The 23,734-nt window shown below is 27.0% G+C and overlaps 1 protein-coding gene and 1 long non-coding RNA gene across 2 annotated transcripts; one reads left to right on the top strand and one right to left on the bottom strand.

Annotated features, from left to right (window-relative positions):
- LOC147816647 (uncharacterized) lies at nucleotides 1-5,785 on the top strand. The gene is made up of 2 exons (XR_015428591.1): nucleotides 1-1,010; nucleotides 5,642-5,785. It is a non-coding gene; the product is annotated as an uncharacterized LOC147816647 (long non-coding RNA).
- A 2,313-nt stretch (nucleotides 5,786-8,098) lies between these two features.
- Nucleotides 8,099-23,608, bottom strand: mRpL15 (mitochondrial ribosomal protein L15). Its single transcript, XM_016059536.4, has 6 exons — nucleotides 23,314-23,608; nucleotides 22,522-22,673; nucleotides 18,995-19,160; nucleotides 15,346-15,505; nucleotides 9,360-9,526; nucleotides 8,099-8,302 (listed from the first exon to the last, which is right to left on the bottom strand). Exons 1-6 carry the CDS (start codon nucleotides 23,416-23,418, stop codon nucleotides 8,168-8,170), a joined length of 885 nt encoding a protein of 294 aa, XP_015915022.1. The 5' UTR covers nucleotides 23,419-23,608; the 3' UTR covers nucleotides 8,099-8,167.
- Between the last annotated feature and the right edge of the window lie 126 nt (nucleotides 23,609-23,734).

Raw genomic sequence — 23,734 nt, 5'->3', positions numbered from 1 at the left:
AGTTTCACAAAATACTTTTTCTTATAATTTTATTTTTGTATTCCTTAAGAAACGATAAATCCATATTTTTGTGTTGATTTTTTAATATAGTTTTTAATTTTTCACAAATTATATCTAAATTTTCACAAAATAGGTACCTCTCAGAAAAACGTAGACAGACCCCTTGTAGGTGAAAAAGTTCAATTGAAATTTTTATTGCTAGATTTTTCTTTTAAACAATTTTTGTCTTGGTTTTTACTTAGCTTTTTACATTTCTAAAAAACTTTGTTTTTATTAAGTGTATGACACAGTAATTAAGAAGGTTTCTATTGACTTTATTCTTATCTGGAAAATATGATAATTGGAAAGCTGAGATGTAAAGCTTTAAAATTTTATTTTGAGAATTAAAATAGATTTTTCTGTTTTACATTTGTATATAATCTTTTGTTTTTGTTAGTAACACAGCATTTTAATAACATATTTCAAATAGATTATATTTTAGTTAATGTTGCTTTATGGATACTGCTTTGGAGAAAATATTATTCTTAGCATAGAAGCTTTGTTGTAACAATTATGATATTTTTTTTTCTTTCTATTTTACTTTATAACTTTAGTTTTTTTATAAGTATTTCTTGTTTAATTTTTTGTTTTCCCTTTAGCCCATTCCACTAATATAGATAAGCATGGAGTAATTTCCAATTATAAATAAACTTATTTATTCGTAAAAAATATTTATTAATGAATTTTTTTTAAAAAAAATTTTACTATAAATATATATTCTGCATTTCACCATTTTATTTAGCTAACATTCTGCCAAACCATTACTCCTTACCTCTCTAGTTCTGAATAATAAATGTGCCCGTATGAACAAAACAAAATATGTTTGAATAATTTCTGTGTTTTTAAACGTATTAACTGCATGAATTTTCTTTTTTATAATCTATTGATGTACTTCTGAGGAAGATCTTTGGTAAAGATCTGGCTTTGAGTATGAAGCTCCATCAAGTCTCATTTGAAGGTTCCTGAATTAAGTATGTCTAAAGAAATAACTGTATTTGAATTGTTTCCTTTTTTCTTGTTCTTAAAAATGGGTAAAAAAAATTTCTTGAAGTTATAAACATGAACAAATCAACTGTTAAAAATTATTTCAAATAACTTTTACTGATATTAAAAATAGTAATTAAAAATTGTTTACATAGGCTGCCCATGCTTCAATAACAACAAATAAAAGTACTCAAAAACTTGTCTCTTAAAATGAATTATCATATATTGTAAATATATTTTGCATGTACTGTAGAATCCTAATGATTTGATGCACAATCATCAGCATTTGCACTATTCAACTAATTTATAATAAAAGTTTCTGGTGTAAGATTCACCGTTAGTATCAAGTAGAATGGTAAACTGTTACTGTTTTTACCTCCACTATATTTGCTGTTCCAATGTTTTATTTCACTGGCACTTAAAAAATATGTGCTTTATCTGCATTAAATTAGTCTTTTTATTCGTAGTCCTCGATAAGTTTAAACAAATTCTGAAACTTCTATTTTGCTTTTATGAATTCTTCAGCGATCATACATGATGAATCATTTAAAGGCTGAGGCAAACCAAACATTTGGTAAACATTCAAATGAATTATAAAAGGAATAAACAACATCAATTGGAAATTCTCGGGGAATTAAGATTTATACAAATTGCTCAGCATTTCAAATCTCCGTGGCAGAATCGGAGCGACACGGCGACATTGTTGCAGAATTTTATATAGTTCTTGCAGAGAGATTTTCATAGCTGCCAACCCTTCTGCATTTTGCAGAAGCTATCCGCATATTTACTTATTTTAGCTATTTTTTTCTGCTTTTATGCTTAGAAGATAAGATCTTCTGCATTTTACCCGGTCGCCCGATAGCTAGTATTTTCTTTAAGTCAGACTGTATTGACTATACCCCACAGCAATGCTGAATGCGAAAGGGTGTTTTCTGTGGTAAAAAAACTAGGACTCAATTCTGCTCATCAATGTCTGATGAGCAGTCTGCTCGAAAAACTTTTAATAATTAAGTCTAAAGAAGAAATACATTGTTTTGAAAGAATTTTTAGTAAAAGCAAAAGGTGCTACTAAAGGATCTTTGCAAAAAAATTTCTTTTTAATGTAATTCTTTCTCCATAATTTCCATTGAGTTTATATATAGTGCATACTATTATAGTGTAATTAAACTAATTTTAATATGTCTTAAAATTTTATATATTTCCCTTTAATCAAGAATTAATAAATGAATATAGTACCCTCAAGTAGCTGGTCAAAATTTTTAAAATTTTTTTTTACCTTTTCTTATTTTAAAAAAAGGGGGAGTATTTTTTTAAAAATAAATTTATTAGTAATTAGTATGCAGTTGCGAGCCTTCTGCATTTTTCTTGTCTATCATCTGCATTTTTATAACTAGAGGTTGGCAGCTATGGATTTTTCTCTTGAAAAGAAGAAAATATTGCATTTCTTTTTTACAGAAATATTTGAACATGCAATATTTGAATCATGCATTTTTATAATCAGTTTTTTGGCACACTCAATTTTCACCGATAATATCATAAATCGACGTAACGTTTCGATGATATTTTCGGCAGTTATTGATACTGATTTTCATTTGGTTCTTAACCATCTTGATATATTTAAACAATATGGAAAACTCGAATCGTGCATTTGAGTATCTATTTTTTAAGGCTATCTATTTATTTTTTTGAAATTCTATCTAATTTTTGGAAGTTATAGATGTTGATTTCTCCTTAGTTTTTAAATCTAATATTTTTTTATACGATATTATTTATTACAACCTAATTTGAAAGTGTAACACGCTTTTGAGGAGTCCAATTTACGTAATTACATCATATATATATTTTTTTTTGGGGGGGGGGGGGGCAATTGCTACTACGGATTTCATGATATTTAATATTTTTTTATTGTGATGATTATTTACAAAATGCGAAAAAGCTAATAAAGTGTGTCTTCCCACCAACAAAATGTGAGAATATCACCCATAATATTAAAAAAAAATTATTTCATGTTAAATTAAGAAAATCATTATTATTATTTTTTGTTAACACAGCGTATTAGCCATTTTAAATTAGCAACATGTGTGTTTGTTTGTATTAAATGTATTTTGCAATTAGATATTAGTGCTGGAGAGTTTAGTCGCATATAGTTCAAAAACATTCTGCCACAAGATTTCAAATTATCCTTGTTTTAATTTTAAAAAAAAACAATTGTATATATGTTTATATTTATTTATTTATTTGTGTACATATGCAGTTTTCTACAATTCCGCATATGAGAAATTGAACTTTCAATATTGTTAACTTTAATCAATGATTTTATATCTATGACTATACCTATGATATTTTCTATTTATATGATATATCTGTCTATGATACTTTATTTTTATAAAGTATCATAGTATCACATTATGGGTGATATTCTCATATTTTGTTGGTGGGAAAACACACACTTTATTTGCTTCTTTGCATTTTGTAAATAATCATCACAATAAAAGAAATATTAATAATCACTTTTATTTTTATAAAGTTTTTTTTTCAATAACTTCTGCACTATATTATAATGCTTACATTAAATGAAAAAATTTTTGATTTCATACTGTTTGAAAACATCTTTTATCTAAATATCTTATTTTTACCAAGTGAATGTTTTTGTGTTTATTATTTGGTGTTAAAGTATTCATGATTAAAATGTTTTAAAACACGATTCATTGTGTATATCAAGGTTGCAAAAAATGCTTACTTTTTTCTAAAAGAGTTAGGCTGACTAGTCTTCATTAATTTATTATAATTTCTTGCATTATACTGTATACATTTAGCATACTTATGTTCAAACTTTTTATTTTAACAAAAACTATTAAGTAAAATTTATGTTAAATGTCTAATATTGCAGAAAACTTATATATCTTGTAAGTTAAGTAGTTCATGCAATGGAAATTATCATTACTACAAACTATATGAATTACAGTTTGACAAAAAAATATATATTTGTTTTCACATCTTTAAATAAGTTAAAGCTTTTTTTGATATATCTGCTCTAAACTTGTTCAAAAAAATATTTTTTTAATTTTTTTGCAAGGGTGTGGAAAGTTGGTAATTTTGTTTTGATCATATATATATATGCAGCATTAAGAACGATAATTTCTAATTAGTTCCAAGATTAAAATTATTATTTTGTTAAACAATTTTAAGTTTAAAGCTGTTCCTCCGAATTGTTTCTATAGTCCAAAATTGCTATACTGCATTACTCCAAACATTCTGTCATGTTGCTACAATTAACTAACACCATTGTGTTCCTTTCATTTTATCAAATTTTTCGACAAAATATTTATTAAAATATTTCTCCAAAAACTGTGTTTTGTGTGTAAAGTTTTTTTTTTTTTTTAAATTTTTTTATCCTGTCCTTTTAAAGTGGTTTAAACAAATAAGGTATTTACTGCCCCCAAGCAACCTGATAGTAACACACTAGGGTCAAGGAACACAGAACCTATTTTTCCCACCCTGGAAGTTAATGCCCCACCATTACTAAGAATTTCGTTGTGGAAATGAATTTCTAAATCTCCAAACAGCTTTCTAATGTATTTTGGAGTAAAGTGTTAAGTCTTAGCAGTGATTTTCCAGTAATTAAAGAACTTTCAAGTTAACCATTTTTTGTTTAAAAAAGCATTAACAGAGGCAATTGTAAAATGTAATTCTTCACTTGAACTAAATAATATATAGTTTAATAAATTACTGAATTTGTTAAAATTACTCCTTTTGTATATTAAAGATACTGTTTGTGTTAAAAGGCATAGTATTTTTACTGTTTTAATAAATGAGAAATTAAAAATTACATAACTGAAACTAATGGAATTGTGTTTCTGAACTACAAAGTTCTTGCAAAATATTCTGAAGAGGAATGAAAATTGCAGCTAAGGAAAGAGCAAGAAAAAAATGAGAGAGGAAAATAAAATTCTGATGATAAGTAAATAAACAGAAAGTATAGAGCAACTTTTAGGAGAACTTCACCTGACAACAGGCACGTGTCGTGGCAAGTACTGTGGTTATGAGAAAAAGTCATTTCAAATAGGGGTGTTTTGTGAATAGTTTTGTCTTGATTTCAGATCACCGGGGGTAAACCAATTGACACCTTTATTTCTCCATTGTTCCCCCATTAGAAATGTGCTCTTACTTGTTACCATAGCAGCCGACAACACCAGACTAAAAGCCTCGAGGAGTTCTCCTCTGAGCCACACAAAAAATAATTTTATGTTTTGTTTATAACTTACTGCTGGCTTCAATGTAAGATTTAGCTAGGATAAAAAAGTTTATGAAATACTATTCTAATTCAGATTTGTGCTGTATATGTATGTCATTTTGTCGTGTAATATGTGACTAAAATTTGTGAAATAGATTTTCTTATATCTAAATATTTGGATGTACTCAATCGATATATATTTAGTAGAAATTCCATGAAAATAATAAACAGTTTTAATAATTTTTTTTTTACATTTTATTTAACTCTGTATTTTATCTAGTCAGTATTGCTTCGTTTTAGAAATCTACTGTTGGTTGAAACATTTTAATATTATTGTCCGGCATATTTTTTTTTCACATGCTAAAATAGTTATTTGTTTTCCAGGTACATTGCAGTGAAGAGGTGATACTAACAGCGGGGTGGAAGAAGTTATGAATAGATATATTTCTGATCTGTGGCGATGTGTTATAATTGTAAATCTGTATATTGTATGATAGTTGTAAAATAAATAAAACTTAATAAATCTTATTTGATTTAATGTTTTTTTCTGTATTTAAAATTATTAAGTTAACTGTTCTTCTGGATTAAAAATTGTAATTTTTACGAACATATGACTTAGAAAAATTTTAATTTTTGTAAGTAAACAAATCAAATGGTAAATTTGGTTAATATATATATATATTTTTACTTCGTGTGTGTGTTAAAGTAAATTTTAGTTAAATTTTTCAAGCTAAAAACTAAAAAATATGCATTTAAAAAAAAAAAATAACCCAAAAGCATTCTAGAAGAGTAGATAATTTCAAGCAAGCAATTTGGAAACATGGATTTAAGGAGAGCAGTAGACTTCTTAATTATTAATTTGAACTAAAAAAAATAATATTTTTTCCATAGGGGTTTGGAAAATCATGTAAGTATTGAGTAATTTTTTCTCCTACAATTCTTTATATTACAAACTTTTAGGCATGAAAAATTTTAAAAATTCCTGAGAGACATGAAACTTCGTAAATAAACTAGTATGTTGCTGTGAAGAGGTAGTAAGATTTGCATTCCATATTCGTTGAGTTATAATTTGAATTGTAAAAATTTATAAAAAGTGTGAGATTAAAAACAAAAAGCTTTTTCTAGGATTCTTAAAAAAAAGCATTAATATTGGCTGTTTTGCTTTGTTTTAGTTTGATAAGAATTAAAAGTTTTTTTTAAATAAAAAATAAATGCTATATTTTTTAGTGTAATTAGTGCAGCGTAAACATTAAAATACGGAATGGTTTCTTCCCTTCTTAGTTAAAAAAATTAAAATTACGTTAAAATTGAAATTAATTTAGTTAAATTTACGCGAAAAATTTATTAATTCACCTAACTCAAAATAAGCGTTAAAAATATTGATAATAATACGTAAATTGTACGGATTAAATCCGTTTGTATTTTGGTTAAAATAACGTTAAATGTGCGTTATTTTAATAAAAATAAGCGTTAAAAACACGTAATTATTCATGGTGAAAGAAACGAATTTATAGAACCAAAAATAAACGTAAATAGTTGGTGAAAAAAGCGTAAAATATGCGTTAAAAAAGAAACCTGCTTGGTTAAAATCACGTGAAAAATTGGTCACGAAATTCACCTTGGTCAAAATAAAGGCAAAAATCAGTCATTTTTACGTTAAAAACAGCCCAAATATTAACGTTTTTTTAACTAATTCTAAACTACCACTTGAATCGTAAATAAAACGCTTTGAAAAAACGTTTTTTTGCTCTAAACCTTGTGGCATTTTAACGTTATTTTCACGTAATTAATACTTATCTCTGCTGCATGGGATTGTTTTTTTTTCAACTCTGAGAAATTTTCCAGAATTTTGACTTGGGCTCGCAATCACCCTTGATTTAGTAAAGTTGGTGGCAAATATGATAATATAAACGTTAGTGTTCTGGCACTAATTTTTTTATATTTGCAGAAAATTAATTACTAGAATTCATTCGAACAAAAAAATTTTCATTTTTTTAAAAAAAAAAAACACTTTTCTGAAAAAAATTTCCCTTTTATCAATAATTGATTTAGCAAATATATGTATGTATATATACCATATAGGTTTTCAACCAACTTTACGCTAAAAAATATCACAAGGAGTACAGAAAAGTCTCTTAGTTACATTTTAGTACACTATGGCAACCCTGTTAGCAAGCTGTAGTATTTTAGTTGTACAGTAAGTCAATAAATTTCCTTTACACGATAAGCTGTTGAGATATATATATTTCATTTTAAAGATTTATTTTCTAATGGATCAAACAAAATAACTAACAATAAAATAGTTAATTTTTTTTAAAGTTTAAAATGGTTAGCATTACATCTTTTTATTTCTTTATAAGTGGCATCAATAATTAATAAACAAATAATACACTTAATAACATTTAGTGGTTTTAATTACAAACAATGTTACTCTTACAATATACTCTAACCCATTATTATCTATTTTATAAAATCCATGTGAAAGTTATGTCAGTTATTTTCTGACAAAGTGAGAACTTTTTTAATAAGAGTTCGGACTGACTGATCAAGTTTTATATTGTTATATAATGCTAGAAAACTAAAGAATGACAAAAATATCATGTCTACAATTATTTATCTACATAAATGCTTTTTTTCTGAATCTTAGATTCAATATCTTAATTTATTTCTCAAAATTGTCACTTTTTGAGTTGTCATTTAATGTGTAGCTCAATTAGTATATTAAAAACCAATTTTTGCACATATTTTTCTTAATTTGTTTTAAAATTTTCATCTAATTTAATGGTTTAATATTAAATGAAATATAGAAATAAAGGGATTTGAAACACTGTAACAAAAATATTTTCATATAACAATTTCTTTTATTTATATAGCTAATAAAAACTTTTAAACAACAAGCACTCAAAATATTTAGGACTTATAATATTCTTGCAAAACTTGATCCGTTGGCCTCAAAATACATTTCTCAGCTAAATTAACCAACCAGCCAGGCTCTAATCCTAGAAATATCTGTCTTGGATCTTTGCGAATGGTAAGCATATCATACTGCATAAAAAAAAATAAAAAACAATGAGCAATAATAGTAAAATCGTCAGTGAAATAATAAAATAAACAGAAATTGTTGTTTGTGTTATTCCTTAAAATCTTTTAAAATGATGTTTATAAACGTTCACTTCTTCATATTTTTTGGTCGCTATTAATTAGAACAAATTGGTTTAAATAAATAGTTCAATGCTATTATCAAACAGTGTTAACGTTGTTGTCAACCATACTCAGGGGCGAAAACTTTCCACTCTTTTGGGGGAAATTTCTTCAAGTGGTAGCTAAGTTAATGTTTTAAAGTATGATTATCTGTTTTGTTAATTTGATAAAAATTTATTATCCACACCATTACATGTAATGATTCAAAAGTTCATATGAAAGGCCACTTTGTTTCAGCTATTTCGTTCTGTGGCATTTAAAATAAATTTTTAAGTGTCACCCACACAATAAAATATTCTATATTTGGCAGCCTTGAATCTCCAGCCAGAAATCTCTCCCATATTGATAAAATTTAATGCTAATCACTGATGAAAACTTAAAAGATTTGAGGAATATTTTATAAGAAAAAAATATATACAGTCAAATGCCATTTTAGAGAAATCTGAAATTGCAAAAATTTCAATGTAATGAATATTTTCCAAATCTCCATAGAAACAAAGAATTAAAAACACCGATATTATGAAATTGGTAATCTGATTTAACGAAGGTGGAAATATGCAACGATCTTCATTTTCTCTCATGATCAAAACACTTTTCAAAAGTAGACAATGATCTCAGAATTCAAATATTTATGCATCTTCAAAATAAAATGTTTCAGATATGAAAGGGGGATGTCAAAAAAGACTAAACCCAAGCCCATTCATGTTTGAAGAAGTAAAAATACATGTGGCTTTGTAAAGGAGTGAGAAAAATTCCAATGTAACAAAATAATTTTGTTACATTGGAATTTTGAACATTGGAATATCGATATAACGAATTTTCGTTATTCCCTAGGAATTCGCTAAAATGGGATTTGACTGTATTGTATACATAAAGAAGAAAAAGGGCATTTTTTACTAACATCTGGATCTTTCGAGATATCTGGGAGCTCATAACCATACTTTTGCGCCAGGGCTAATCTTTCATCCGCTATCTTTTCTGGATCAGCTAAGTAACCTCGGCATTTGGGATCGGTGTAAAACTCAACCGCATCCTCGGGAGGGAGCTTTCGAAATGGAATCGGATGACCTATAAAAAAAAAAATAAATGTAATTCCAAACTAACATAATAAAATATGGCAAAAAGTTATATTAACTCAATTAAAAAAATGCCTAATAAATGATTTTAAAAGATTCCCAAGATACACATGAGTTTGTATTGAATTAATCAAAATTTATTTAATCGAGTTATAAATAAATTTTATTATGGAATTTTATCCAAATGGTTATAACGGAAAATGAAAGATATTGATTAATTAAGATAAATTAATTCCTTATTTAAACATTTTTAGCATAACACAAATGGTTATTAAACCTATTTGACTGGAGTAACAAATAGGAGAAAGGTTTTTCTAAAAAAGGGAAAATTTTAACAGTTGTTTGAAGGAATTTTTCGATTGACCAGCAAGAAACAGAAATACATAAATAAAAACAAGTGATAAATTATTTAAAATTCATGTGAGAAATTATTTAAGAAAAAATTCTTTTAATATAATTAGTAAAGCAAAATTAATCCATTACGGTCCTGTTAGTTTGATTTTTTAAATAATATTTCACTCAATAATACTGATTATAGTAAAATCAACTGGAAACTTATTTACAAAAAAACTGCCCCAAAACATTTTTTTATTAAAAAAAAATGTAATAATTTTTAAAATTTAGAAACAATGCAAAATTCACAAAAAGTAATGAAATCTATTACGTAAAAGTAAAAAATAAAGCATTACACTTATAATATTGGGAAAAACTAGACTTGAAATTATCCCAAATATCAATTTTTTTTTTAATTATTTAAATAAAATTGCAATTACATTTAAAACAATAATGTTGGTCACTTAGAAAATAATTGTACAATAAAAATAAATGATTCATGGTACAGAATAAAATAATAACTTTTAAATAATGAAATAAATTGTTCAATTTAAAGATAAAAGATATCACTGCATCTTCTAAGGTTGAACACAAATCAAGCTATTGATAAGGCATCTGATGTCAGATAACTTTAAATCCAGCACTCTCATCACTTGAGTACTAATTTTTATGTGGTATTTATTAGATAAACAAGTAGCCGTACAATCCTTTAATCCATCAAACAAATTTTCTACTGATAAAATGTGTGAACAGGGATCTGTCCTGAGCAAATTTACTACCGTTTAGCGATGCCTTCACAGCGAACTTTACGAAAAACGGTAGTTTTACAAAATAATTTTGAAAATGTAAGTTCTAAGATTCTCCTCCCTGCATCTTAAAATTTTGTTTTTTTTTTGTATCTGATAACAAAACGATATAAAAACTATTAATCCTGGGTTAATTGCAAATTTTGATTTGCAATGGAACACCCCTGTGGATAGCTATTAAGACGTAGGTTCCTACGTTCCGTAATTGAGGTGGAAGAAAAGGCACTAATACCATGCAAACCCTGTTCATGTATTTTGTCAGATAGTATGATATGGTAATCCTAACCGATCGCTTAAGCCATTTATATTGAGCTTTTTTATCGCTGAGTTTTTTTTTATTTTTTTTTTAATGAAACGACAAAGCTCTCCCTCTGTAAACTTTACAGGAAGTTGAAATTCAAACCATTATTTTAAACATGATTTTAAATTTATTTTAATAGACTAGGGGTGCACAACCTTTTTGAGTGAAGGGCCACTTGCACAGCAGTTTGGCTAACGAAGGGCCGCACATGTATTTAGACATGTTAATGACAAATGTAGTAATGTTTATTTAAACATTAGCGCTCCATTTTTTTTATCAATAATCTTAGTAATATCAATAACTTAGTAGTGTTCCATTATTTGAATTCATTCAAAAATAAAAAAAAAACTTATAATTTTTTTTTTTTTTACAAAAAAAATCTTGCTATTTTTATCATATGAACTACAGATTTATCAAAATAAATAAACATTGAAGAAAATAAATGTTTTTTTTTATCATATCATGCAATACGAAAATTCATTTTAGAATTAAATTCTAATAAATAAAAAACAAAACTGCAATTCCCACAGAATGAAAGTAGGAAAAAGTTTAGTCATAATTAAGTAATATAAATTCTAATTAAATATTTTAATTGAAGAAAATTTATAGGTTTTAAACAAAAGCCTAAAATAAAAACAAAACTGTGATAGATCAAAATAAAATTCCATGCTTATTTTGTAATGTACTTTATTATTTTATTAATTATTAGATTTTTTTATATCGTAAACATTTTCCTTTTTTTTAAATCGAAAAAGATCACTTAAGCAACAAAAGATTGAAATCTAAACTACAAACAGTAAGCAGTTTAAAAATTAATGTTTTACGCCATTTTATGAATTTCTCCAGTTGCAATAACATTGCATTTAAATTAGGGAGGGATGTAACGAGTATTTGGCCCTTCTGTGAAAAATTCAGTTCGTTGAATGATCAGTCAAATATTCGGCAGAATATTTTTTAGAAATGTATTTTTTATTTTTGAATTTTTATCGATATTACTTTTTTTTTTTTTAAAAAAAAATTATAATCAGACAAGTCAATTTTGTCATTTTTTCAATACTTTGAGAATTGAGAAGGATTTTTTTCCATTTTTTGCTGTTTTTATTATAAACCAGCATTTTAACAGAGCGTCTCATACTATTAATTTATTATCACTCTTTCCCTGTACTGTAATAAAAATAACCAGTAACATAGAAAAGTGTGATTTTCAGTATTTAAGTTTTGTTTCAGGAACGAAGAAAAATTTGTTTTTTCTGTTTTTCTTTTTTTAGGCATTTTTATTATGACTCAGCATTTGTTTTAAAAATAAAGTTACAAATAAAATTTCTTTTATAGAAATTTTTTTTCTTCCAAAATTATGGCAATGAGAAAAATTTAAATTGAGATTTTCGGCATAAGATTTTCATTAAAAAAATTAAGGACGTTTTTTCTATCTTTTTATTTTCTTTAAATTAAAAAAAAACTTTTTTAGACGTTTTCATGTAATTTTTAATAGCATTTCTGTTGACTTAATTCTTCTTTCTTGGCATTTTCTGGTAATTGAAAAACTGAGATGTTCAGCTCTAAAAAAATTTTCAAAAATTAAGATTGATTTTTATGTTTTCTGTTTCGCTGTTCGATATTTTCAAAAACGTTCTTTATTGGCCTTATTTTTTAGAGTTAATTTATGAATACGTTTTTCCAGGAAATATTATTCTGAGCATTGAAATTTTAGTTTCAGTGTTGCTATGCTGCTAAAAGATTTTGCTATTTGGCCCCAAGTGTACAGCGTTCAGTCGATTTTTTTCCCTTTTTTTTGCCGAATATTTGGTTTTTGATCAAATCACAATTCATTACTATCATACCATCATCATATTACCACAAATCATATTCGTTGCGGAAATAGAAACGAAGGAAAAATAATTAGGATTTACGATAAAACTGTACCGAAATACCGTATCAAAAAGTGATTAATTGCGCGATTAACAATCACGTGTCATAATAACATCATAGTTAAATAACGGGATCGTCAAAATCATGTGAAAAAGTATAGAAATAATTGGGAAAAAATCTATTTATGCTGAACTCAGCACGAATAAAGCGTGTCAAATGCATGATTTAAAATTTGCATGTCGTAATAGAATTATTGGAATTTTTTATAATACGTGGGAACGCATAGCAATAACTGCCGAAAAAAGTTGTTGAAAAAAAAGAAAGAATTGCAAAAAAAAAAAGATAAAAAATCACTTAGATTTAAGATTAAATCGTCACAAATAAAGTGCACAAAAAGTGATTATTTAAATTTGCGATCTGAAACTCGCGTCCTAATAAAAATTCGGGATTTTCGAAATCACGTAGAAAAGCGGAAATAACTGTTTAAAAAAAATCATTTATATTTACGATAAAATCGGCTTAAAGAAAGCGCGTTAAACGTACATTTACTAAAGAATCTGTTAAAATTGATTGTGTCAAAACATGATGACTTAAAAGTGCGATTAAAAATTGCCATTTTTTAAATTTTTTTTAATTGTGTTTAGAAGCACTCGCGAGCCGCACTTCAGTAGTAGAAGGGCCGCATTTGGCCCGCGGGCCGCAGGTTGTGCACCCCTATAATAGACCTTTACTTTTTCTATGAAATTTTCTTTTTTGTATGACCCAGTTGAAACTGTTCTCATAATGAAAATAACTTTTAGTGATAGTTCTGTTAAATGCCTATTTTTATTAAGTTCAAGATGAAATTTAACTATGGACAATGACTTTTATGGATTTTTAAACTTGGATACAATACAATTTTAAACCCAAAATTTTACAATAGCAAAACTGTTTTTGAATGTATGAGGGAAAATGTATAGAAATTTACCAGTTTAATAATTTTTATTAGTAGTGACAGTTTTTGAAAATATTTTCTTACTTTACCTTATTTATGCGTTAATTTTTTAATATAATTTTTAATTTTCACAAAATAGGTACCTCTTAAAAAAAAAAAACTAGACAGACTCCTGTTGAATAAAAAGAACTCAAGAAGTAAGAACCTTATAGAGGTATATGAATCAGAGATTAGAATCCAATAGTCATCAAACTAGTAAGGAGTCTTCACATACATGTTATCTGCTACATTTTAGATTTTCAAATTTGGGACTTTCCATGACTATTCCAAGAATTTTTCATGACTTAACGAAGTTACTATTTTCTCCAACAAAAAAAAACACAACAATACATTTAAAAAAGCATTATAATAACATTAATTTAAATGATAGGTATAACCATAACTGCTATACTCTGCATCTTCATATTTGTAGATTTTAAATTTAAAAAACAGAGTAAAAAAAGAGTTGAAGCAGTAAAATAGTTGACGAAAATACAAAAGCAAAAAATATTTTCTTTTTCTCTGCAGAATTATATTCCAAAGATACTTTTCTTGTTTATCAGAAAGGAAAGAAATACTCCTGATTTTTCTGTTCTCAGTGTGGAATAAAAAAAATCGCCAATGACTGGCTTGCTTCAGCTAGAATTTTAAATTGATAAAATAAATAAGAGTAACAAAAAATCCGAAATCACAGAAGTTTAAAAGATAATTTGTTCTAGAAATGATTTATTTATTTTTTTCATTTTTTGAAAGATCATAATTTTAGGAAAGCATGCTAAAAACATTTTATTATTTTGAAAAAATATGACCGTGAGTGGGGATTTTGTTACTTACTCAGATATTCGGAACACCATGAAATTGAATGGGGGGGGGGATTCCATTTTAAAAATTAGATTTTTTGTCAACCTAAATCCATAACTTTCCATCATTTTTTTTAAAAAAATAGTAAACTAATGACATTTTATGACAAATTTTGTTCAACACCGAAATTCATGACTTTCCAGGTTCGCCGATAGCCAGCACATAATACTAATGTGAAACTTTCACATTACAAAATTTTACTTTTCTTTCTTTACCTTAATTTTATTTAAAAATAAAGCAAAACAAAGTAAATAAAAAAATACAGAAATGGATATAAAAAAAATACAGAAATGGACAAAATAATTTTGGTTCTAGTAACAAGAACTCTTCTCAGTGTCTTAACACTACTTTGAGTTTAAGACATCAAGGAAGGTTCTTGCATATAGAACCAAAACTAGAGTATGTCTATTTCTGTACCTTTATTTGTGCTTTATTCATGTTGTTTTGTTTCATTCATATGTAACTCAAAATATTGCCAATCATCATTTGTAGGTGGTTCTGCCCTGGCTTAAAATTTCAAATGGGTTTAAAATTACCAAGTTTCACCGGTGAATGTTATTGTTTTAAACTCACAACATGGATAGGAAAATGTACAAAAATTATAAAATTCAAACACATAAATAAACTCAGTCTAAAATTTCAGTATAACGAGACAATAAGAAAAATACCTCTTTCAAAAAACTTTTGAGGATTAACTTTGGCCAATACGCTATCAATGTCGTAATATGCATTGATTATAGTGCCTCCATTTCTTTCAATTGCGGCTATTACTGTTTCTTTTGCATGTTGCACTTCAATGTTTACTTTAGCTGTGAAACAATCTGCACCCTATAACAGAAAAAAAAGTTTATTTCCATGAGTAAAAAAAAATCAATTATAGTAAAGCAATTCAAAAATTGTTACTCCAATAGCTCCCAGCATGGGAAAAAAAAGGTTTTAAAAATAATACATAATTTTATGTGAATTATTGAGCAATATCATAGAATTAGCACATAGGAATTCATTATATTGAGTAAAAGGAAATGAATTATAAAAATTACACCAACTTTAAGTCTAATTTAGCAGCTATATTTTCTGATTATGAAGAGTTTAAAAAAATTTATAATAATTTTTTTACTAATGAAATTTTCCTAATTCTTGTACAGTATTACAGTCAACCCCGCTTAAAGGAATACCATCGGTTCCAGCCAAATCTATGCAATTAAGCGGGTTATTCGATTAAAAGGGCAGTGCAATATTCCTTCTTAAATTCTGAATTTTTGCACAATTTTACTTTTTAATGGTATTTAATGCATAGTACAACATTTTGATTAAATAAACTCAGTTTTATGATCAATAAACAATTATAATTAAAACTGTTTGCGTTAGTATCATAAAATATAAATGCCATGTAAAGTTACATAAAAATAAATGAATGTTAGTGAAAAGTAGTATATATGTGCTAAAATATTATTTGATCCCTTCCAAAAATTCCATAACATAAGACTATTTTTTTATACCTTTTTAATTCATCAATTTATCAAAATTAGACATTCCTTTTTAATTTGTACTAAAATTTTCATGACTTGTGCGTACCTATTCCTTTCAAACACACTAAGATTTTTTTTTTTTTAATCTTCGAAACTTGAGAAATTCCAAATTAATGTGATATTTTAGTTAAGGATTTCTTGAAATTTATTGTTTCTAAGATTCATTGTTTTGCTTTTTTCTGGCTAATTTAAATCATTCCTTTTTGCTCTCAACTTGCAACCAATTCAAAGTTATTCACTGGATTAAGCAATTATTCTATTTAAGAGAAAGACACTCTGTACACTAGTGTGTTATATTTTGGAAACTTTTTCTTATCAAAGCTAACATGCATCAAGTGGGGACCACAAGACAAAAAATCACTCTGCCTCTTTTTTACATTCTAAATTATGTGTGTGTGAAGTAAGTCAGAGGGGTAAAACCCCCTTTGTTTACTTCAATGTATAAAACTGGCAGCAAGATTTGATTAATTTTTTTAACTTTACCCCAAACACCTACTAATAAATAAGAAGTTCTTTTTGAAATGACCACCTATTGCATCCTTAAATTAACTAAAAAAGAAAAATTCAATTTTAGCTGGTGACACATTTCTCAAAAATAAAATAAAAATTTAAATTTCAGTACCACTTTATGCAATTAGGGGGTGGCAAAAAACAACAAAAAACCATTTAAATGGGGAAGTTTAACATTATTTTCACATAAAATGATTCGGTTCCATTAAATTTTATTCGTATAAGCGAACTACTCGATTATGCGATTAAGTGGGAACGACTGTACTATATATTTAACTTATATTTAGATAATGGTTAATTTAAACTTAAAAACATATTCTTGAATATCATATTGGTTATAAATTTTCATAATAACAAAAAGTAAATCTTAAGTATAAGATTTGAAAATAAATAAAAATTACGAAATTTAAAGAAAATGCTTCTAACTTATCAAATACCTAAAATTACCTATAAAACTATGTATTATCATCTTAATGATAACGGGAGATAATATACAAAATTTTTAAGATGATTGAAATAAAAAATTATGATTTAAATAAAAAAAATAGTTTGATAGAAATTAGAGATTTGATAGAAATGATTAGAAGAATTAAAAAAAAAACATGAAAACTAGAAGAATTTTTTATTAAATCAGCAGACCAGTACAAATTCAGAAATGAGAGTGATTCACTGAAAAATCCAGTCAAGTTTGTGGCTATAATCCTTAGTAAAACATAAACTTATGTTCAATCAGCAATAATTATTGTTTAGAGACGTTAATTCTTACCAAACAGGAATAATTTACCATTTAAATTAAATAAACTTGCTTGGATGGTATCAATAACACTAATACAGCATTAAAAAAATTTTTTTAGAAAACTTCAAAACTATAAATCATAGTCAACTGATTAGGATTACCTTTATTTATGCAAAGGGATTATAAAAAATTTCATTCAGAATAATATTATCAAAATTCTTGCAAAAGCATTAATAAATACTACACATAAGAGTCTGGGATACTCTTTATAAAACAAAAACAAGATGTACTTGGCCAATGGAAAATAAAAAATGTACAACTTAAGTATAGAATTGAATAATCTGCTAATGACTATCTATTCATTATCAATTATATAAATATATTTTAACAGCTTATGTTCTTATAATAATGTTTTAGCAGCATTAAAAAACTTTCTATGTAGTATAACATAATTCGAACAACTGAATGTAAATACCTTAGGAAAAAAAACACATTAAACACTCGATAAAACTTTTAATTCCTAAAAAAGAAAAGAAAAATTAGCAAGTAAATATTAAATTTATTTTATAATTGCCATTGATGTTATCAATTGTAACGCCATAGCCTCAATATTTGAAATTTTAAAAAAAATTCAAAATGGAAACCTCGAATCCAGCATTCAGAAGAACAAACCTCTATGGAAGACTTTTTAAATAAATTCACACCCACATTTGTATTATAAAAGGAAAAACCTCCACAGTCAGTTCAAAGGTAAAGGAGCTTTAATTACTAATTTACAATTGATGATATTTTACAACAACATTCTATCATTTATGCAATCGAATAACAACAAACAATAACTCAAACTTTGACTTAATCAGGGTACATAGTCAAATCTTTCAACAAAAAATAAGCACTATGTACATTAACAAAAAGCAAAATAAGTTTCTACTTTACATGATATGATAAAATAACCAGTTTCTGACAAAGAACTCTTTTATTGATTATATTAGCCATTATAAAATGAGCAAGAGACTTTTTGGTCTGATTTCAGAGGGTGAAAAATGGAGAATATCTTGCAAAATGCAGCAAAGTCGCACATGAGAATGATAGAATCTCACCTAACTCACCTCAGTAGATGCGAACTCGCAAGTATTTCATCAAACATGTTAAATGATTGGCGCTTTCATAAGCTATGAACCAACAGTATGCCGAAATGAATTGTGAAAATATCGAATAGAACAATATGAAAAGCACGCTTTTGGCGTAAATCAACAAACGTGGCGAAAATCAACATGGTAAAGAAGGAAAAAAATCTCATTTTCGAAAAGGAAAAATTAAGAATTTTTTAAAAACATTTAATGGAAAAAGCACCTTTATGGGCTTTTAAAAAAACGAAAATCGAAAATAAGCACTTTTTAAAAACGCTATGGACCATGTTAATCCTCCTAGCCACCTTGGTTTTTCAACAGATGCATTTGTGAATTTTTCAGCAGCTGAAGTTTGAAAAAAAATTAGGTTAGTAGGTAAAATTAAATAAAATACATAAATTAATGATCTTACTTCATCTGTTAAATGTACACCAAAATGTTTTTCAAATGGATAAATTTTATAGAGTTGTGTATTACAAATAGAAGTCAAATCTATTGGTTGAGATGGGTCCACTCTTCCAGTATCGATCAAAAGTTGTAGCTGCTCAAGACTAACAGGTGGATACTGACGTCTCAAACTAAAAAGAAAATAAGACATTCTTACTACTTATCAAATCGGTGCAAAATATTTTGTAAAGAAAATTATTTGTACAATGAAAAAACAATTTTTCTGCAAAAATTCAGTTTTTTGATCAATTAAGAACTTCCTGTAGCTCACAATCAGATCAAATTTTAAGAGGTTGTAGAAAAAACCTACAACTAACATAAAAATTAAATGTTTGGTAACTGTTTATATCACTTGTTTTATTGCAATGCAACTTCTGTTCATTTACATATTTTTTATTTTACTACTAGGGGTTTTAGATTGCACATATTTTTATTTCTTAACCATAAACAGGCTTAAAATTAAAAATTATCCAATTTAAATTCTATACTTTTAACTGTATTAACATAGATTTAATTTCCAAGTCACAGAGGTTGAATGTTTGTGCCTCCTGATATTTGATTTTTGAATATTTTGCCAAATTTCCAGAACTATTTAAAAGAAAATATATTTGTAAACCTAATTGTAAAAATTTGATTAACCAAAAATAACTGAATATAACAAATAATTTTTAAATAGTAAGGTACAAAAATATTTACATAGTTTTAAACCATGTAATTTTAATGAACAAAATGCATAAGTTGAATCAAATCAGGTGAGTAGTTTTTGGGAAAGGAAAATTTCAAAAAGTACCGTATATTCCGGCGCATAACGCGCACCCGTAATTTCTAATAACTTTTTTTAAATTTTCCTACTCTTCGTATAACACGCACGAAAATTTCGATTGTACATGTGCAATATCTCGTCTAGTATCAATAGAAAACCAGAAAGCCTTTTAGTGTGGGACATGTTTAGGTCCCACCTAACAGATAATACAAAAAAATTGTTGAAAGAATGTAACACCGATATGGCAGTTATTTCGGGCGGATTGACACCATTAGTTCAGCCATTGGACGTCTGCTTAAAGAAACCATTTAAAGCCAATTTAAAAAAACAGTGGAACACTTGGAAGTTGGAGGGCGAGAAAACCTTTACAAAAGGAGGACATATGCGTCATGCAAGTTTGGAAACAGTGTGCGAATGGATATTAAAAGTATGGGATGAAATTAAGCCTGAGATGGTTAGAAAATCATTCAAAAAATGCAGCATTTCAAATAATCTGGACGGATCAGAAGATGACTGTTTATTTATGGATGAGGGTAACACAAATGATGAAGACGAAACAGATTGTGATGATGTGCCAGAAGAAATAACGGAAGACGAATATAATGAACTATTTATGTAATAACGAAAATCAATAAAGTATATAGGTAAAGGTATGTTATTTCTTTAAAATAAAAGTATTTTTCTATATTTAAATTTTTTCAATCTATAATTTTTTATATTCGGCGTATACCGCGCACCCGTAAATTCCAATGTTATTTTTTGTATTAAAAGTGCGCATTATACGCCGGAATATACGGTACTTTTTTTTTATTTCCTTACTCAAAGGCTATTTGCTACAATTTTGTGTTTTGAAATTGGAATTAATTTGTTTAAAATAAAGCTAAAAATTGAATGCCTAATTCAAAGGGGAAAAAATATCATTATTAAATAAAATAATAAATAATTTTTAGAAACTATATTTTGCTTGAAATTATCATTGGATAAATGAGTTTTAAAATAGTGTGCAAAAATTCTTTTGATTAAGTAAACAGTTCTAAAGATAATGTTGATATAGTACAGAACCCGTTATCCGGAAATCAGAAAACCGGGAAACCAAAAAATCGGAACGAAATTTAATAAATTTTCCCGCCATTTAAAAAAAATATATATATTTTCCTCGTAAGATTTTAGAATTTTTCTTTCTTTTTTGAAAGATGTTTAACATACCATCATTTTAGAAATAATCATTACTGTATTACTTCATCATTTTTTCTTCTTTTTAAGATTATTTCCAAATATTTTTTTTTTTTTAGTTGGGTTTAACAATAAAAAAAAAAACGGTTTTTTGTAGGGATTCAGAAAACCGGAAAAATCAGTTATCTGGAATAGCAATGGTCCTGATCGTTCCGGATAATCGGTTCCCTACTGTACATGGAAAAAGTTAAAATTTAAGGAGCCTAAACTTTTAATCTCTCTCCTGCCTAAACTATTTTAAGGATATTTTTTTAGTTCAGGGCTATGTAGTGAGACTGCCACTACAATTCCAATTCACTAGTATTATAAGACATGTTAACTCAATTCGATGATGGAGTACCTTTTCATAGATGAAGGTTGACATTTTCGATAACACACTCCCCACAGGCTACCCTCATATTATGAGAATCGAAAACGCAAAGCTTCAAAAATAAAATTGGTCTATGGAGCCATTCAAATACAGTACAGAACCCGCTATCCGGAAATCAGAAAATTGGAACGAAATTCGATAAATTTTCCCTCATAAGATTTTAGGATTTTGTTTTCTTTTTTGAAAGATGTTTACTTTACCATCATTTTGGAAATAATCATTAGTGCATTACTTCATTGTCTTTTTTTCTTTTTAAGATTATTTCCAAATAATTTTTTTTTTTTAGTTGGGTTTAACAATAAAAAAAACGGCTTTTTGTAGCGATTCAGAAAACCGGAAAAATCAGTTACCTGGAATAGCGATGGTCCCGATTGTTCCGGATAATCGGTTCCCTACTGTATTATATAATCAAAGAGCAGAGGGGGGGCCCTTGATTTGCTTATTTTTGCTGACAAGGGGTGGGGGGGTTTCAAAATCAATAGAAAATAAAAAAATTAATAAAAAATGTCACATGGAAAAATTTTAAATGGATTTGGGAGAAGAAAAATGAGGAAAATAATTCCTTCGAGGAGTTTCAGAGGTACAATTATGAACAGAAATGGAAAACAAAAGATTCCAAAAAAATGTTCCACTCTAATTTTTATAAAATGAATTAATGTTTAAAAATTAAAAACAATAGAATCATTGTGTCAAGAAGTAAATACTCTAATATGGGATTTGAATTCCCAATATTGTCTGAAATATATCAAGATCTATAAAAACCGTGTGAAAATCTATTTCAATAAGTGTTGAAAAAACAATCAAAGTATATCAAATGCAAATAATGTCAAATGAAAAATACAAGACTTTTAAAAACCACAAGGGGAGCAAAAATATATATTTGAATAAGGATAGAAACATAGAAGTTTCTCTAAAATGTGATATTTTTATGCAATATTTATATGGTCCCTATTCAGAGGAAGTACAATTTAAGGTCTTTTTCCTTTACTTGAAATATCCTCTGCACTAAGTAATTAAAGAATTAAAGGTTGCAGATGCATTTTAGTAAAGATAAAATCTGGCCATTAAATAAAAAATCATTAGAAGTATTTTTACACACTGTACAGTAATTGAAAAAAATTCTTACTGATGTCCTCTATAATAAAACTCTCTGGGCACTTTCAAATAAAAAGGTTTCTTTCTTCCTTCAAATCCAAGTCGTGGATAAGAACATCGCTGCTTTGCACCTTTATTTCCATGCCCATGAGTGGTTCCACCATGCTGCCCCCTAGGACGATTCTAGATGAAAACAAGAATTAAAGAATGGTGGAAAAAATAAAATCTTATTTTATAGTCAAGACAAATAAAAATATTTGCACAACAAAAACCATTCTTTGCATACTGAATAGGAAATATCTATACTTTTTCCTAGTCTAAACTTAGCATGATAATTTGAGTAATGAAGTGTTTCTGAATTTATACAACAATATTTCAGCAACCCTCAGGTAATAGCCTAATTTTCAGAATTATTAGACTTAATTTTTCCTTTTAGCTCATCAGAACATTGATTTACATCATGTTTTCCAATGAAAGTCAACTTTATTCCTAATAGATCTTAATCCTTTAATTATTTTTGTATAAAACTTTTAGGTTTTGAAACCATGATTGACATTTTAAAAAACCTTTAATCTCAATACTTGAATTATTTTTATATAAAGCATACAGGTTTTGAAACCATGATTGCCATTTTAAAAAAAAAAAGCTTTTATTCCTAATACTTCAATTATTATTGTATACAACGTTAAGATCCAGATACATATGAGATTCAAGATTTGTCTTTTTATTATTTTAATTCGTCAAAAATATAAAGAAATTTCTTTTTCACAACACACGTTAATCAAGCAAACTCCAGTATTATTACATTTTTCCCAATACTTACCTTCTTTTTGAATTCGCCGGGGTTGTGTAGCACATTATACTGACTAACTCGGGGCAAATATCGTAATAGTTCAAGGGCAGTTTCAGTGCCTTTACTTCTCGCCATTAAGAAAAATTATATTTGAATAAAAATTAAATTATCTTTAATAAAAAAAATATGCTTTCTGAAAATGTCCTTCTTGTGAGTTCACTTGCTTTAAAACGATTTTGGCTGTCTATTTCTTCTTGAAAATAATCTCTACTACAACTTGAAGAAAGAATAAAAAATTCTAAAAGTTTCTTTTTACATGGCAACACGAAATAGCGATTTTAGCGCTCTCTTTGCGGACACAGTGATTTAAAAAATTTATATACAAATTTCTTTTTAAACTAATTAAAATTTAACAAACTTTTAACAAAACTTTATTGAGTTTAATAACTTA

This window comes from Parasteatoda tepidariorum, chromosome 1 (assembly GCF_982258835.1).
Source record: "Parasteatoda tepidariorum strain Cologne lab strain chromosome 1, Ptep-v5.0, whole genome shotgun sequence".
NCBI classification, from domain to species: domain Eukaryota; kingdom Metazoa; phylum Arthropoda; class Arachnida; order Araneae; family Theridiidae; genus Parasteatoda; species Parasteatoda tepidariorum.
The sequence above is the reverse complement of the archived record's forward strand: the minus strand, read 5'-3'. Positions and strand labels throughout refer to the sequence as shown.

Bases quoted from the DNA above. Each gene is read 5' to 3' on its own strand.
- mRpL15 (XM_016059536.4), bottom strand. From the start codon at position 23,418: ATGGCGAGAAGTAAAGGCACTGAAACTGCCCTTGAACTATTACGATAT. The intron at 15,506-18,994 runs GTAAGATCATTA...TTTCTGTTATAG, and splicing joins GTGTACATTTAACAGATGAA to GGTGCAGATTGTTTCACAGC. The intron at 8,303-9,359 runs GTTAGTAAAAAA...TTTTTTATGCAG, and splicing joins ATATCTCGAAAGATCCAGAT to TATGATATGCTTACCATTCG.